Source organism: Penaeus japonicus, unplaced genomic scaffold (genome assembly GCF_977035675.1).
Source record: "Penaeus japonicus unplaced genomic scaffold, GWHDUDI00000001_assembly GWHDUDI00000011, whole genome shotgun sequence".
NCBI classification, from domain to species: domain Eukaryota; kingdom Metazoa; phylum Arthropoda; class Malacostraca; order Decapoda; family Penaeidae; genus Penaeus; species Penaeus japonicus.
Genome location: NW_028234413.1, coordinates 19,287,241 through 19,304,740, shown reverse-complemented (window position 1 = coordinate 19,304,740; position 17,500 = coordinate 19,287,241). Strand labels below are relative to the sequence as shown.

Here is a 17,500-nt window from a genome sequence, read left to right as displayed (position 1 = left end):
GTGTGTGTGTATATATATATATATATATATATATATATATATATATATATATATATATATATATATATATATATACAATAGGTATATATACAGAAATACATATGAATTCAATGAATCTTTACATGTATGTGTATAATATTTTGTGTTTCTTTTGAAGAGTGGTGTTCGAGATATGAAAGTTTATGTACCACTTAAGTCAATGAACTATAGAAAAACTATATAATACTTTTCATCATTTATAAATTCCTCAATTTGTAAAGATCAAAATGCAGAAAAAATGAAAAGAGATGAAAAGGAGAAAAAAGAAAAAAAAGAACTGTCGAATTTCTTTGAAAAAAAAGTGAAAACTATATACTACATAATTCATATGAAATGAAATATAATAATTAAACTATAATTGGAGGTTATGTTGCTATACGTATATACAAAACTGCCTTGTGTAGCAGGGCGTAACAGGTATGCTTGAGCACTTGTCAAATCCAGTGCATCAATGAAGCAAGAAAACTGCTTGGCACTTGTAGAATTCTAGCTGGCAGTGAACAATATATACAGAGAACAATAACAACAAAAATAAACAAACACACAGGACGACACAAGTAGACCTGAGGTAGTGGTATTGTACAACAGTGGGGGGGTGGGGGGGTTCCAGAAATAGCTCTGTTTAAAGGCCTTGTCACAAGATATTACACTCACTCACTTACTCACTCACTCACTCACTCACTCTCTCTCAAATTGATGCCAGAATTTTCTTCATCTATACAATTGTCTCATATACCAATAAAACGACAGCAATCACATTTTTTTTCTTTAATATTTTTTTAATTCTTAATTTTCTACTTGAATTACCGTCGATCATTTGCCACCAACCAAACTATCTTGTGCCGAAGGCCACGGCACTGTACATGTCGAGGGATGAGCACACGGAGTCAAAAAATGGCTTGTTTATTGTTTGAAACTCGCGAAGGAAACATACTTATCTTTAGGAAGTAAATGCAAACAAAAAAAAGAAAAAGAAATTGGACATAATTAACGTAATATTGCACTAAGTAGTAGTACTCCTGGGAGAACTGGCGATCGCTTTACTGAAAAAGAAGGATTTAGTAGTCAGTAAAGTAGGTAGGTTTTCGTCGTTATTTTTGGATTTGTGGAATACTCTCCCGCATTCACTTTCACTCTCTCTCACAGATACTCATACTCATATTCACACTCACACTCACACTCACACACACATACACACACACATGCAAACTCACTCACTTACTCACTCACTCACTCACTCACTCACTCACTCACTCACTCACTCACTCACTCTCTCTCTCTCTCTCTGTCTCTCTTTCTCTCTCTCTCTCTCCATTATACACATGAGTTATTAATTCTCCCAAATCCGAAAATAACCACGCAGCTATTGCATCTATTTTACTCTTGAAACTGCACGTTTAATGAAACGTAGGCAATACGTTTGGAATTTTAGCTCGCTATGTATTAAATATGTTTCCTCTAAAAGAAAAAGTAAAGGAAAAAAACACAAATCTCATTCATACTCATGTCAAAATAAAGTACAAATAAATGTACGATATATAATAATATACTGACAGAAGTCCATAATAAATTTACAAATAAAAATAACAAAGCATAACAAGTAAAATTCCTGATTGGCGTGTCACTGGTATTCCTTTTCGTCTAAGGATTGCATTGCTAGCTTTTGTTCCACACTCGTTCCACCGCGTCGTCTAAGGCGAGTGGAACCATGCACTAAACCCAAGAAAAAGGTAGGTTCCTGTATAACGCAGCACCTGTAACAGTCAGTTTTGTTCTTCCTCTTCCGAGCGTGCTTTCCAATGCAGCCTCTTTATACACCAAACAAAACTACTGTGTCTAAGGAGATATTTGAGCAGACAGACCTTCCGTTCGGACACTGGGGTCAGTATGAGGAATGTTTCACGTGTCACTTTCCTGTTCAGCAGCGTTCGTCTTTCACTTCTTCTTTTTTTTCTGTTTCGGGATTTTTTTCCTGAATCTTATCAGCAGCACTTATCGAAACACATATTGGCACAAGTTTTGGCACAAAATCCAAGGCACTGGACTGTCTGTCAGGTCACTGATAGGCACTCAACTGTCTGTAAAGATCTAGAAAATCTTGCAGCAGCAAAACTTGTGTAGCACTAAAAAGTTGATTTTGTAATCCTAAAAATCAACTCCTGATCTGCAACCTGAGGTTGGGTTTTGGCGCGTTCTCTTTTAGTTTATACTCGAACTAGAATCTACATTCATCCCCCGGGAGGATATCATGAAACCCGCAACCAGTTTCTGTACATTATCGAATTTACATCCTTAAAGTTGAAATACTCTTATGTAAACGACCATTCGCTGTCACCTCACACTTTGTGACAGTAGGGCATACTCCTAACTGGTATATATACATATATGAACTATGCACTGCAAAAGTGCTATGTTATGGACAATTAGATATGCCATTTAAGTTTATATACAAGGCTGGTGACTCCGCTGATACACATGGTTTATGATATAGTACATCCTATTGTAGCAAACTTTATACTCAGTATAGTTAGTGTAAATACTGAACAAAGTTTCTTTAAGAATTAATCACAGATTGTTAGCATAATCTGAAGGCAGATGATCCGAGTCTATCAATTTCATTTTTTTTACCCAGAGTAAAATATGGAAATCTTATGATTATTTGCCTTCAGAACATGATGATATAACTTCAGATCTATATCATCACCTTTTGTCTGCTTTCTTCCTACTACCGGGGCCATTGCAACCTGCAGACTGCACGGCTCTCACACAGGAGACAATGAGCAATTACTTTTCTCTTCGAGGATTCCATCTCGCACCAACAGCATTCCTCTCACTTCTTGCCTGCCCTTGGGGACGACCGGGCCTTGATGCGTGCTTGCAACGTGATCAACAGGCCTGCAAGGACGTCGTGGTTGTGCAGCTTCTTGCCGAAGATGAGGCGTCGCACCGAGTCGTCGAAGGTCAGCAAGGCGACCATGTTCTGCAGCAGGAAGCCCTGGCAGTACTCCAGCAGCTGAACAGCATTGTAGACCTGTGAGAGTGCAAGTGAGTCAGCTGATCTGTCTATTCGGAGAGGGACATTTGGTATGAATGGGCTCTGCCCCGTAAACTCCCTAATTATATTGGTACCCTGGTGTTGACTTTTCTAAGATCTATATTCTAATGGACAATTCCTGATAGCTCGAAAAATATTTGGATACCAACATACATTTTTTAAAGCTCTTGGTATAGCATTGTAACTAGCACTATAACTGGGCAAAAGTAAATAGGGCTTTTTAAGAAACAGAAATAATCAGCTGATGTACCTTAGCATGAATGTACATGGACACAACATTGTCTAAGTGAACCAGCTTTGAGCAGCGTGACTCGCAGTATCGCAGAAGGGAGTCCAATTGGAAGAAGTTCGCTGCAGCCATGAGTTCTAGCACGTCTCCTGCCTCCACTTCTAGGTTCTCGCAACCCCCTTTGTAGAGGCTCTGCATCACCAGCTGTCGGGAGAGAGAAGAAACACGTGTTATTGTTTAAAATACAAAGGGATTTTTTGTATTCATTTACACGATTGGTATATCAAATTAATATGAACTACCTATTTCTAAAAATGTGTTTTGATTTGATATTGTTCTAGCCAGTTTTACCAGGCCAAGATCTTCACCTCAAAAATGTCATATCGAATGTCGTGAATCTGCACGATGGGCGGGTTGCCCTCGCAGAACTTGGAGCTCAACATCTGTTTGAACCTCGACGACGCGTTCACAAGGATGATCTTGTGGGCGTAGAACACCCGCCCCTCGACTCTGAACTGGACGTCGGACAGCTCGGGGTTGTTGACGAACTTGGGGTCGATGCGAGCGCCCCCGGAGATCGTCGTGTCACGAATCTCCTTGATCGCCTCCTTGCCGTAGCAGGAGGAGAAGATGTCTGCCAGCAGGAGGGAGGTTCCTTCGTTCTATCGGAGGATGGGATTAGGATGAGTCGTGTTATGGTTATGGGTACAGTGCAAAAGATGAATCCACAGTATTTTAACAAGCCTATGCAAATTTAGGGTGACATTTTTTTGTCTTTTAGTTATTAGTACTGGTTTAGAAATCATATACAACATTAATTCGCGTTTTAAGAAATGGTACTCCTATTTCTACTGCCTCTTACCTTGCTATATCTGAAGATGGTGAAGAGGAGCGGCAAGCACTCGTCTACAAACTGGGCGGAGTAATCGTCCGGCCAGACTTGCAGGAAGTCTTGCAACAGCTGATCAATGATCGACTCGAGGCGGTGCTCATGGGCGGTGGCTAGCGTGTGCATCCAGCAGTGGAGTGTCCACGGCACGCCCAGATTGCGCAAGTCTAGCGTCATTTCTGAAGAGAGAAGGAATGTTTAACACCTTTCAAAAATATACACGACAAAGAACAGATCAGCATTGCCATTATCATATTATTATCATTATCATTTACACTATCCTTATCATTAATAATATCATCATTAGTATTGCCACCATGACAAACATAACTATCGTCATTATCCTCTTCATTATCCATCTTCAAAATCTCAAGAAAAGGAAAATGAAGGCAACCCCGCAGCCCAATGACCCCACTCACCGAGATGGCCCGACTCCGCCGAATGGTACATGGCCTCCTGCAGGGTTTTAATCTGCTGTTTCGTGAGCTTGAGGACCTGCGAGGAATCCGAGGCCGACGAGGCGAGGCTTCCTCTACCGAAGGGGTCGTCCACGATGCACATCTGTCGGCCCGGTCGGCGGTCGCGGTCGGAGGTATTCCCGTTGGCGCCCTCGGCCAAGATCTCCTCCAGCGAGAGAACTTCCCGTGCCGAGGCGTGCTGGAAACGGGCGGGAATGAGTTATGGCGTCTCGGGGCGTCTCGGGCCAAGTATATCCATGCAGTTCTTATCACTTAAAATGTTGCTTTTAACGTCATTATTTAATACAGCGTCAAAATGATCACCGAAAAACGTACAACAAAGCCCTGAAAGTCCCTCTCTTCCCCCAGTACTCCAGTCGAGCGCACCCTTACCTGCGGCTGCGACAGAAGCTTGTGAAGAATCGTCCTCTGCCCGTGAGCCGCAGCGACGGCGATGGCAGCGTAGCAGCCTCGTTGCGCGGCGCCGGAGTAACACAGGGAGTCCTTCATGAGCGTCGACAGGTAGGGGTTGGCACCGTAAGACAGCAGGAGTGCCATCATCTCGGTGTTGCCTGCGGCTGCCGCAACCTGTCCAAGAGAATGGTGATTATTTGGTATTCCCTTATTTGATCAAGAGGAAGTAGAAACAGACGACTAAAGGCAATTAATTTCAACGATGGTTCTGTTTTCATTTATTAAGTCATGAGGATCTCCACGTTTTATCGCATGATACGGTATTTGTATTTTTTAAAGAAATTAAGACAAACTTTAAAAGCTTTTCTAATTCAACAGACTCAAGCCGCCCTTGCTCACCTGCAGCGGCGTCTCCGTGCACTTCTCCTCGGCCAGGCGCGCCCCGCCCTCGACATTGGCGTTCTTCTCGAGCAGCGTCTTGGCCAGGTTGAGGTGGCCATGTATCGCGGCGTAGGTGAGGGCCGTCCAGTGCTGCGTCTCTGGGTTGGCCATGAGGTAGGCGGGGCCCGTCGGGGGCGTCTCGGCGTCCACGTCGGCGCCGGCGTCCAGGAGCATGTTGACCATCGGCTCGTCGCCGCGGATGCAGGCCAGCATGAGCGGGGTCAGCCCGTACTCGTTCACTGTGTTGACCTGCACGGGTACGAAGGGAATCAGTCAAGGTGGCTGTAGTATAGTCAGTCCCGTCGAAATCTAAGGGTTCGATTAGCATTTTCCTTTGAGAGATAAACAAAATACAAGGACGACCATTACATATACAGAATCTGAATATCCAACATGAAGCGAATAATAATCCTACATCAGATCAATCAGCATTAAATCAGATTGTTTTTAGTATTTGCATCCAATGATGCTTCAGACAGAAACCAAACGATCATAATACCTTAGTGGCCGGAAGCAGCTGGAGAGCGTGCGGGACGAGGTCATAGCGTCCGCAAGAGAGCATCTTAAAGGCCAGGTCAACCTTGAACTTCTTTGCACATTCCATCTCATCCAGCTGTCGACGCGGGCACATGAGTTCTTCATATCTGTGTGGAAGAGAATACAATTAGTACTGGAGGACGGCCAGCTGAAGAGGTATGTTTGTTCCGGAAATTATAATCTGATGCAGAATTTAGAGAGGCATCTGTGCTGAATTGGGCTTTTCGCTAATAGATAGCCGACAGACAGATTTGCGTTTGGACACAAGCACTTATCATAACCCGAAAAGAATCCACCCAATAACGACATGACTAAATAACGCGAACTACGACAGGATCTTCATGGCAGCGAAACAGCTTCGTCGGCCGCATCCTCAACTCACCCGATCATCCTCACAGGACAGTCGACGCCGGGGAGGAGGAGCCTGGCAGCCTGCATGACGTCGTCCTTGTCGACCACGGTGGAGTGCCTGTGCTCGGTGTGGGCGGTGGCCACGCGCACCCACTCCAGCAGCGGCGGCAGGACGATGTACGGCCGCTCGTACACCAACTCCTGGATGGGGGCGCGCGAGGCGTGCTCGGCGTGCTCCAGCTGGCTGCACCGCATGAAGTAGAAGAGGGCGTGCAGGGCGGACGGACCCCAAGTTACCTGAAAGGGTACATGGCGCATTCGTATTTACTTACGGAATCATTCTCCTAAATCGTTCAGATTGTCTCTTCAACCATCATAAAATACATAAAAACGCACGAATGATTTCGCTCTCGCTTGCAGAGAGAGACAGGGAGACTCACTCACCTGAGCACGAGTCGGAGAGGAAGAATTGGCCGCCCGATGGTGGTGGGGAGCCACTCGCCCCAGCAACTCGCTCAACTCGGCGAGGGATCCCACGCACGTCGTGAGGAGGGACTGCTCCAGAGTCTGCGAGGAAGAACAGTCATATATGCTTACTAGGCCTAGGGGGTAGTCGCACACAAACTAGCGCTGTTGTTGTTTGTTTTTAAAATGCAGATTATAAGCAACTTCAGTTAGAGAGGAAGAAAAAGGGGGTGAAATTTGTTACACTCTACATAGGCCGAGTTGTGGCCTTTTCACTTAAAGAAAAAAGAGGAAGTAATATCTAATACCAGAGAAATCGCCAAGAAGGCATCGAACAGAGGCGAAGGAGAGAGAGGCGAGCTCGACATCACGGGAGATACGGTTACCTTTACCTTGCTGCTCCTCGAGTGCTCCTCCGGGGTCAGGGTCACGCTCGACGAACACCTGGAAGGTTGCGGTCCGCTGCTGCTGCCGGAGCCCCCGCTGCCTCCGCCTGCGCCTTCGCTAGCTGCCGAGGGCGGGCCGGAGGAGCCAGAGCCACCGGACGCCCCTCCGGAACCCGTGGTGGCGCCGCTGCCTCGACTCCCGCCCGTCGACGCGCTGCTCACGGACGCCGCCTCGATGCTCGCTGTACTGGCCCATCGCGGGAGACATAGCGCTCCTGTGGGGAAGGGGAAGGCTTAGTGAACGGTTATTCTTCTAAGCTGCTATCTATCAGCGCTCAGGTATACTTCTACCGTGACACCGAGAAATGTTTTGAAATTGACTTAAAATTCAAGCAAATTAAAGCAAAGCATCAGATCCACAATACGTAGTCCGTACAATAACACAAGTGTCACTAACAAGCAACACTAATATTTTATCACAACCACAAACGACTAATAATCATTATAATGGTAAAAATAATAACAACAATAACAATAATAATAATAATAATAATAGTAATAATAATGATAATGACACCAATAACAACAGAATCAAGAAAGTCTCAGCAACAACCACAGTAACTCCTTCCCACGCCCGCAACAAGGAAGCCAAAGGTCGCCCACCAGGAGGGGGTGGGGAGGAGACGCACCGCCCGAACCCCGCCCATCATCAGCGTCAAGGGAGCGTGTTCAACCGTCCGCCGCGCGTGTTGAACAAGCGCTGAACGGCCCAGAGATGTTTTACTTATATTCCGAGATGCGGGGAGAGGGGGAAGGGAGAGAGGAAGGAGAGGGGAGAAAGGGAATGGGAAGAGGGAGGGGGGAGAGTTGGAAGGTTATTTTCTTTATTTTTGTTTTTTATTGTTGTTTCGAGATGGGGAGGGGTGACGGGAGAGGAGAGAGCGAGAGCGAGAACGAGAGGGAGAGGGAGAGGGGAGACAGGCGGAGATGGAAGGGTCTTTCTCTATCTATTTAAATGTTGTTGTTATCATTATTACTATTATTTTTATCAACATCAATATCACTATCATTGTCATTTTCATCCTCAATATAATCATAACAATGATTTATCATTATAATAATTTATTTTCTTTAATTACCGGGTGTACGTGATATCAATGCGGGGATATTAATGTGTTCCATCTACGACTTTGTTTTACGACAGCATTATCACATCCTGACTCCCTAGCTATCGTGAAAGGCATCAAAAGCCCTCTATTGTGTTTCCTAAAAACATTCCTCCAGAATTCCACGACACAATCAATAACCTTCAACAACCCTTTGCTACAACCACGGTCTTCCTCAAGATAACACCCCACAACCAGGCCCCGACGGACGTACCCGTAGCGGTTCTTCCGGCGTTGAGGTGGGCGTAGGGCTGCAGGAGGCCCCAGAGATCCCCGTTGTTGGCGATGGCGTGTTCGAGGACGCTGGCGGTCAGCATGTGGTCCTCCTCCGCCGGCAGACACTGCAGGACCATCTCCTCCAGGAGGTTTTCCATCCCGGCGGTCAGGTACACAGCCGCGTATCTGAAGGGAAGGGTAGCTTGGTGTCAGGAGGGCGAGCTGAAGCATATTTAACCATATTCTTTATCAGTAAAAAAAGAAAACATGACTGAAACTCTCAATGGTAATTTTAGACTCACTCGTGAATGAACTTCCCGATCCGGACGTCGCACATCCACCTCATGAAGCGACCCACCGAGAGGTTGAGTCCCGCTCGCGCGCTCTTCGACTGCCGCAGCTGGTCGCCGCACACCGTGTACATGGCCGCTGCTCGCAAGCACGCCTGGGCAGCAGAACAGAGTATGGTTAGATAAAAGAGGCAAGCAAATTAAAGGTTCAGACAAATGGTAAACAAATGTAAACTGGGAAACGAAAAAATATATATAGGTTGATAAAACGTCAAAGAATAGAGTTCTTGGAAGAACAGCAACTCATAAACTAAGTCTAAATCAATAAACTACGAGACAAAGTTAACATAAACAAAGTGAACATGGGCGAAGATCTCACCTTAATACAGGAGTCAGCGAGGGCGGGCGAGAGGACAATTTTGAGGGCGGACGACACCTCCTGCTTGCTGCACATGGCGAGGGGGCGTGTGAGCCTCTGTGCTTCCCTGGCCACGCGCACCAACGCCCTCTGCAGTAGGTACGAGAGTCTGGGCACAGCCTCCATGCTCACGCGGTCCAGCTGTTCCCGAACGCGGCCCTGCTGTACGACGCGCAGCACGTCGTGGTTGCTCCACGGGAGCTGCTGCAGCTCCACCAGTCTAGAGAGAGGAGAGAGGGAGAGCGAGACTTAGAGAGGTAGAGAACATGGGGACGTGAATGGCTATGGCTTACAAGACAGCTGCCTTGTGCAAAAGGCCTAACCAAGAGACAACCCACACTGAGCACAAGGACTCTCAGGGATCCGCAGGCTCGCCCCGGGGCCTCACCTGTTGTGCGAGTCCACCCACACGAACTCGTCGGCGGCGGTGACGTTGGTGTTGATGGTCTCGAGGGACGAGTGGCGCATCAGGCGGCGCACGGGCTCGCCCTCCGACCCCGACATCGAGGAGTACGTCGAGGTGGAGTAGCTGGTCCTCGAACCCTGCGAGCGCATCGTCAGCTGCTCGATGGCTTGCTTGATGTCCTCCAGGCCGCTTGCGCTCTCCAGTGGGAGGGACAGGTCGTCCTGCAATCAAACATGTGCGAATTACAGTCAACCCTTCAAGTGGCTTAAACTAACTCAAATCCGTGTAGTAAGAACAATCAAGTGAAATACCAAAGAGAGGAAAGTGGCGTTCGTCTCCTTACCTTGGAGGGCGTGGCTCTGTGGCGTGGCCTGGGCTGACCTCGCCTGCCGGATCCCGCGCCCTTGTAGCCTGCTGCCACCGAGGTCACGGCCGCCGAGAGCCGCTCGTCCTCGGGCACCACCTTCAGGTTGGAGCGGAGGTGGTCGTGGCGGGGCAGCGAGTCGATGGGCGGCGAGGAGGAGGTGTGGCCGTCGGACATGGAGGCGTGGCCGGACGACCTGTTCTCATCCGAGGACGACCCGCCGCCGTACGAGTCCTGTCGCCGCTGTGGGGAAGAAGAAGAGGGGGGGGGGGTTAGAGGAGGGAAATAAGTCACCCGGAGACCAAGGCGAGGGAAGACAACTCGTGTGTGCTTCTGTGATGCTAAATGTCGGTGTAATTCACGATAATTATTCCGGCATGACTTGGGTACACAACAAAAAAATAGTAAAAAAAAGTAAACATTTATTCCAAGGCCAAATCATCACACCTCCCCCGCTCTGAATTACTAAACACGAAACACAACACGACGCAATCATTAAGAAACACACACACACACACACACACACACACACACACACACACACACACACACACACACACACACACACACACATACACTCAATCACTTACCTACACATTCAAATAAAAAACACTCAATAATAATACATCTTCATCTAACCATCTAATATCAAACAAATCGAGCCTAAAATCAGACGCCATCAAACTAGCAGTGTCAAAATGACGTACCTAAGGGCGGATAAATAACCTTACGCATATATCATGAGTCTTTTGCATGTTAACACCTGGAGCGATTATAGGCCTAACCCTCTAATCATCTCGTGTCCTTGTTTTTTTTTTTTTTTTCTTCTTTTTTTTTTGGTGGTGGTGTTTTTGTTGATCTAATATATATCTATGAATTTCAGATTTACCGAGGACAAAAGAAGAAAGAGAAAAAAAGCTAATTCAATCTGGTCGATCAATCAAGATTATACAAATATATTTGAGATTTTAATTAAGTTTCATTGTAGTATCATTTTTTCTAATCCAGATGAATGAAAAACGGAAACGCTTTTAAGCTGCGAGTGTGAAGAGTGGAATTCTTAAGAGATGCTTCATTACATTGGCATTTTATATATTTCCGATAAGGATATGGCGACACGATAGCTTTTCTCACTTTTACTCACTTACTCTCTCTCTCCATCTATCTCAATCTCATCTCTATCTCTACCTCTACCTCTATTCTACCTCTATTCTACCTCTATCTCTATCTCCGTCTTCATCTCTATCCATCTATCTTTATATCTACATATACCTAAACCCAGATAGAGATACACACGCGCGCAGAGAACCGTCGCTAAGTACACGCAGGCCCAGACACGCCCCGAGCCAAAGCTACAACACCCAGAAGGAGCGAAGACAGACAGACAAGGTCAGCGGGTGTCCAGACAAGAGGAAGTTCACCGAGTCGTCACCAGAGGGCAGGCCACGTCGGTCTCGTAGACAGGGCTGGCGAAGGTCTTAAAGTGTAAACATTCACAACACGCACACTGCCGAGACGCGGGTCATTTGCATACGTGCGTCTTGGCTTTGGTGCTTTGCGGTGCGTGAGGGTCAGTTGCTCGTGCGCTGCTTGTGCTGGGCGGGGGTATTCAGGGCGGGCAGGGAGGGCATGTGGCAGCGTGTGTGGTCTCCGTGCTGATGCCAAGCACTCACTGTCGTACAAATAGATGCACGTATGCATGCAAGCACGCGCACATGCACACATATACACACGCACGCACGCACGCGCACGCACGCACACACACACACACACACACACACACACACACACACACACACACACACACACACACACACACACACACACACACACACACACACACACACACACACACACACACACACACCACAAAGACACTAACGCAAAATCACAACTCAACCCCCCAACCCCAACCCCCGCACCGACACACTTACAAAGAGGACGGCTAATCCTGAATGGCTCTCCCTATTACCATACTAAAAAGTGCGAAGCCTGGTGCGTGGATGTCGATTTAACGAGCCATAATTCGCGGCGAGTAGCGGCGGCGGCGGCGGAACCCGGACGGCTCCTTCGCGCGCCGGTCGCCTGATGAACGAGGAGCCAACACGAAATCGCCGGATTATTCATTTTCAATTGGCACCGCCAGGAACGTGCCACGGTGAGCCTATTCTTTTATTTTCTTTTTCTTCTTGCTTAGTTTTCTTTTTATTCTTTTTATTTTCCTTTGAGTAAGATTGGGGAACTAGTATCTCCTGACGAACTTTTTTTGACTTCCTAACGTCCAAAATCAATATGTGCTAAATCCACGTTCCATGGCCATGAAAAGATATTCCCTCGAACATATAGAGCAAAGTAATAAGCCTTCCTTTTCTTATTATCTTTATCGTATTGCCAAGTGAGAGTTGCATCTCTCCCCGCTGTCTCATCAGTCTCAACGACCGTCGTTAATATTTCCACCCGGAGAATAGGCTTCGCGTGACAGGAAGAGCCCCATTGCCGACACATTCAACTCACTTGCACCCTCCTTTGCTCGCCCTCTGCGCCGCCCTCATGGCCTCGTATTGGAAGCCGAGTGCCACTGATTAAAACGGTGCCGTGACACTTTGGAGAGATTGGTAACACACATGGGAGCGCCCCTAATGGCGGGCTTACGTAGCAGAATGAACCGCAGAGCTAATGCAGGTGTGACTTTGTCTGACTAACTTCCTTCATTTCCCCTTTGGCTTCTCCCCCGTAAAGGCGTCTGTGATCCTCGTACGGAAAGGTCTCGACTGGAGGTTTTGCAACTGCACATAAACTAAGAAGGGCACGTATAATCGACGCGCAGCTAAATGTGTGTTGGTGACGTCTCGGCAAGGCTCGTTGGTTCATTATTTCGAGGTGAACGCGGAGTTCTCTCCGTCCGAGTCTTATGATACGAATGGTTTATCACCGTCTAATTACAGGTGACCGAGCTCCAGAAACTCAACCCCTGCCTCCCATCTCTTGACCTCTGACCTAATCATAGAGAACCCGGCACATACGTCATTGTATGGAAGTGCCAATTTAGAGAGACAAGGGAAGACCACATCCCGTGATGTATATACATTTATAATTAACAAAAATAAACTTAATGGTAACACCCCTTCGAAATGAAACCTACGAAATCTTCAGTGAATTTCAAACAAATCTAGTGCTCAGACAATCCAAGAGAATCGGGGACGACGCCTTGCTGTTGCCGGATGTGGCGATGAGATCACTAGATCAAATTCCCGATAAGTCTAATGCTGCCCTCAATATGACAGGGCAAGCCATCTTACCTGCGCCTACAGTCATGCGTCGAGAGCCGCGCCCTCACCCAAAGGGGCCTTCAACTCTCTTGCTTTAGTGTCGAGACCTTGGTAGTTACCTGAATGCACGATCTTCACCGCAAGTATTTTCAGCGCAAAGTTGTTAGCCTAAATTTTATCTCCTGAGAACTAGGTCATTATTCTTAGTACGAACGTGGCTTGTAATTTGGTGCTGATAATATATTTCCTCAGACTAGACCAGCTCACTAAGTTCGACATTGTACGACTCGCTTGGTAAATCATCCAGCACACTCTAGAGAAAACCCCTATTGCTGCTTACCGACAGAGAACTGAGCAATGTCGGTCCGGCCCCTAGCATTCGCCCCTTAAACTAGAACACGTGTCTCGGATACTTGCCTGTATCACCCGCAGCTCGTCCACGGAGAGATGGTGCGGGAAGGACAGGATGTTCCGCCGCTTGGACTTGAGTTTGGTGGGTGGCCGCTTGCGGTTCATCATGTGGTCGCCGTCGGAGGAGCTCTTGCTCAGGGAGCCGCAGTCGGTGCTCTCGGGGGTCAGCTGGCCCGCAGGCCGGCCCAGGTGGTCCAGGTGAGCGCTCAGGTGGCCGTTCAGGTGGTGCTTGTTCAGCTCGTTGTAAGTGTCGACGTCGTCGGGCAGGACGGTAAGCGCCGTCTTGCTGGTGACCTCCGCCAGCTTCTGCAGGTCGCAGCCGTCGACCAGGACCTCCTGGTCGCCGCCCTCGTCCTTCTCCGCCGGGTACTCCCGATACTTGTCCTCGACGGCGTCCTCCGCGCCCGGGCTGCTGCTGCTGTTGTTGTTGTTGCTGCTGCAGGAGTAGCTCATGTCCTTCTTCTGGTCGAGCGCGTCGAGCACCTTCTCGGGCGGGTCGTGCTGCACGCGCTGCCCGTGCGACGGCGACGACTGCATGTGCAGGGCCGACAGCGGCAGCGGCGAGTACGTGGACGTCGGCGGGCCGGACACCGAGTACTTCTCCGGCGTGAGCGGGTAGCCGCCCTCCCACACGGCGTTGCTGCCGCTGCCCTGAGACGCGGCCGGCGTGTCGCGCTCCGGGTATTGCTGCACGAAGTGGCTGCCGAGGCCCGCGGGGCTGAGGCGCGGCACGCCCACGCCGCCCGCGGGCGAGCCCTCCATCTTGGGCAGGTCGACCTTGGCGTAGTCGTGCTGCGAGCGCGAGTCGGCCATCTTGACGGGCGGGCTGGCCATCCGCTGCGGCTCCTGCAGCTTGACGGGCGGCGACGTGACGCGGTGCGGCGACGCCACGCGCTCGCGCAGGGCGGCGCCTCCGCCGGGCGAGCTCATCATGCCCAGGGCGACGCCCGGGGACTGCTGGCGCTGCGCGGGGACCACCTCTCGGCTCTGCGCCTTGTACACGGGCGTGCTCACGCCATTCTTGGCCGGGTAGTCCCCGGGCTTGCCAGGGTAGTCCTGAGGTTTGGTCGGGTAGTCCTGCGGCTTACCCGGATAGTCTTGAGGTTTGCCTGGGTAGTCCTGTGGCTTACCAGGATAGTCCTGAGGTTTGCTGGGGTAGTCCTGGGGTTTACCTGGGTAGTCCTGGGGCTTGGTTGGGTAGTCCTGCCCCTTACTCGGATAATCTTGTAGTTTACTAGGATAGTCCTGGGGCTTGTGTTGATAGTAGTCGTGCCTGGGGTAGTCTCGCTGTGCCAGGCTGAGGGGGGCGCCCACGAGGCGTTCGCGGGACCCAGCTCGGCTCTCGCGACCTCGGCTCTGCGGGGAAACCAAGGGACAGATCAGACACAGTAACAGTAGTAATAATAACCATATCAATCATCCCCATGGTGATGATATTAAAAAATAACAACAACAATAAAATACATTAATGATGACAACAATATCGATAATAAAATCAAGATAATGACGATACCAGCCTTAAAAGAAACAGCTAAACAAACACATAACCACTCATAAACCGAAGGTCGCCTGATGTGGATAAAGTATTTTGACGATAAAACGACACAAAACCATCGCTGACTTGATATCTAATATTAAAATTACTCATTCTTATGGTGATAGGGAAACAACAAAGAAACAAATAGGGTTGAAGTATTTTCCTCCGTCTTACATAAAACATATTATTAGTTAAATTAGAAATTTAAAAATTAATGATAATAATAATAAGAAGAAGCAAATGAAGAAGAAAGAAAAGAAGACGAAGAAGAGGAAGAAGAACACGAAAAAGAAGAAGAAAAAGAAGAAGACAAAGAAGAAACTCAAGCAAAGCCCAAACAAGCCTTCATGTCAATACCAACAGTACCTACAAACAAAGCAAAAAAAAGAACAACAACACACAAACAAAACAACAAAACATCACATTACACACTCCCCGCCAAGAGATAAGAACGAGGACCAATCACATGCTTTCAAAACACGTCATCAGAATAAGAATCGCGTTTTCTTTCACATTGTTTATTATTCTTGATTTGTCTTGTTATCAATATTCTTGATGGACACGTGAAGACAGGAGGAATCATGTGGACAAAAGCGTGATTGAGGTTAAGCTGTGAGGTTGGAATTATAGTGTGTTGGTGTCCGTTTTCTTTGATGTGCGATGTGGAGGGGGGGACTCGTGTACTAAAGATGTTTGACGTCCTATAGACAATTGTATGACAAGAATGTTTTTTTTTCAATATATTTCTATGGGATTATCGCGAGAAAGTGATTATATAGTATGATTTTCTTTTTTTTTTTCAATATAATCTCGTGTTATGTGGTTCTTGTTAAAGTTATATTGTTATAACCAGGCGTCATCTCCCAGGTAAACACATATAAAGTCAACAAATAAATGACAAGCAAATAATCAAAAAATAATATAAGATCATTCAATATAAACAATGAAACATGGAAATAAAATAATCGGTAAAATAAGACAGAAAAATTAAAAAATAAATAAATGTACAAAAAATGAATTAATAAAAATGAAAATACACATAAACCACGCATAAAAAAAAACAGATAAAAACATCCCTAACACCCCCTCCTCCCTCAAATCACACTCTCCCACCGCATCCTATGCAACAACCACACTCGACCAAGCCTTTCTTCCCATCGGAATGCTCCTCTCATCCTCCTTGCAACGCAGGATATTGCAAGGCGAACAAGGAGTAACTAAGGAGGATATTATACGCGGAGTGAATAAGGATGTTGGTTTGGCAGGCGCTTTTCGTGACGTGCAATGCAAGTGTTTTTGGGATGGAAATGATTTTTGTTGTTTTGTTGTTGTTTCTGTTGCTGTTGTTGTTGTTTTGTTTTTTGTTGCTTTATTTTTGTTTTGTTGTTTCTGTTGTTGTTGTTATTGTTATTGTTATTGTTGTTAATGGTGTTGATGTTATTGCTGTTGTTGTTATTGTTGTTGATGTTGTTCTAACTTATTACAATGATCGGAAAAGGAGAAAAGAGGTAATGGACGATGATGAAAAGACGAAATAAATGAAATTAAAAACCAGAAGAGCAGTAATGAGAGAAGAAAATGTCAAGAAGGGACTAAGGCAAGAAGAGGAGAGACAAGATTATCATAATTATTATTATCATTGTTATCATCACGGTTACCACGATTACCGTTACCGTGATTATCTCTATCATTATTGCCATTATCACATTATTACCATTACTGATATCTTTGTTATTATCATGATCATCCTTATTATCATATTGCTTCAACTATCCCCCGTCACTCCCCCCAGCACCTCCACCTCCACCTCCACCTCCACCTCCACCTCCACCTCCACCTCCACCTCCACCTCCACCTCCTCCACCACCACCACCACCTCCTCCTCCACCACCACCACCTCCTCCTCTTCTACCTCCTCCTACTCCTCCTCCTCCTCCTCCTCCTCCTCCTCCTCCACCACCACCACCTCCTCCTCTTCTACCTCCTCCTACTCCTCCTCCTCCTCCTCCTCCTCCCCTCATCCGGAATTAGTCGAGACGCGTCATCGGCTGAGAAAGTGAATAATGAATAATCACTCCCGGCAGTTCCGTGGCGGGAAAGTTATTCATTTGTTTTTACGTGACTTTCTTTTTCATTCTTTTTTATTTTCTCATTTGTCA

General features: G+C 47.1%; 1 protein-coding gene across 11 annotated transcripts in view; it reads right to left on the bottom strand.

Moving 5' to 3' along the window:
• LOC122264043 (ankyrin repeat and BTB/POZ domain-containing protein 2) overlaps positions 1 to 17,500 on the bottom strand; it is a 314,129-nt gene that overhangs the window by 1,222 nt on the left and 295,407 nt on the right. For 9 of the 11 annotated variants that reach the window (XM_086541690.1, XM_086541689.1, XM_086541691.1 and 6 more), the window contains 17 exons: positions 13,811 to 15,160; positions 10,104 to 10,367; positions 9,743 to 9,981; positions 9,316 to 9,574; positions 8,949 to 9,091; positions 8,645 to 8,832; positions 7,265 to 7,539; positions 6,858 to 6,980; positions 6,445 to 6,710; positions 6,025 to 6,169; positions 5,484 to 5,774; positions 5,064 to 5,258; positions 4,632 to 4,869; positions 4,186 to 4,391; positions 3,692 to 3,985; positions 3,345 to 3,527; positions 1 to 3,070 (listed from right to left, as the gene is read on the bottom strand). The exon at positions 1 to 3,070 is cut by the window's left edge and continues 1,222 nt beyond it. In XM_086541690.1, coding sequence (XP_086397816.1) covers positions 2,870 to 3,070; positions 3,345 to 3,527; positions 3,692 to 3,985; positions 4,186 to 4,391; positions 4,632 to 4,869; positions 5,064 to 5,258; positions 5,484 to 5,774; positions 6,025 to 6,169; positions 6,445 to 6,710; positions 6,858 to 6,980; positions 7,265 to 7,539; positions 8,645 to 8,832; positions 8,949 to 9,091; positions 9,316 to 9,574; positions 9,743 to 9,981; positions 10,104 to 10,367; positions 13,811 to 15,160 — 4,860 coding nt within the window. In that variant the 3' untranslated portion in view covers positions 1 to 2,869. The remainder of the gene's footprint in view (positions 3,071 to 3,344; positions 3,528 to 3,691; positions 3,986 to 4,185; positions 4,392 to 4,631; positions 4,870 to 5,063; positions 5,259 to 5,483; positions 5,775 to 6,024; positions 6,170 to 6,444; positions 6,711 to 6,857; positions 6,981 to 7,264; positions 7,540 to 8,644; positions 8,833 to 8,948; positions 9,092 to 9,315; positions 9,575 to 9,742; positions 9,982 to 10,103; positions 10,368 to 13,810; positions 15,161 to 17,500) is intronic. The other 2 variants (XM_086541692.1, XM_043032736.2) reach the window with 1 other exon arrangement.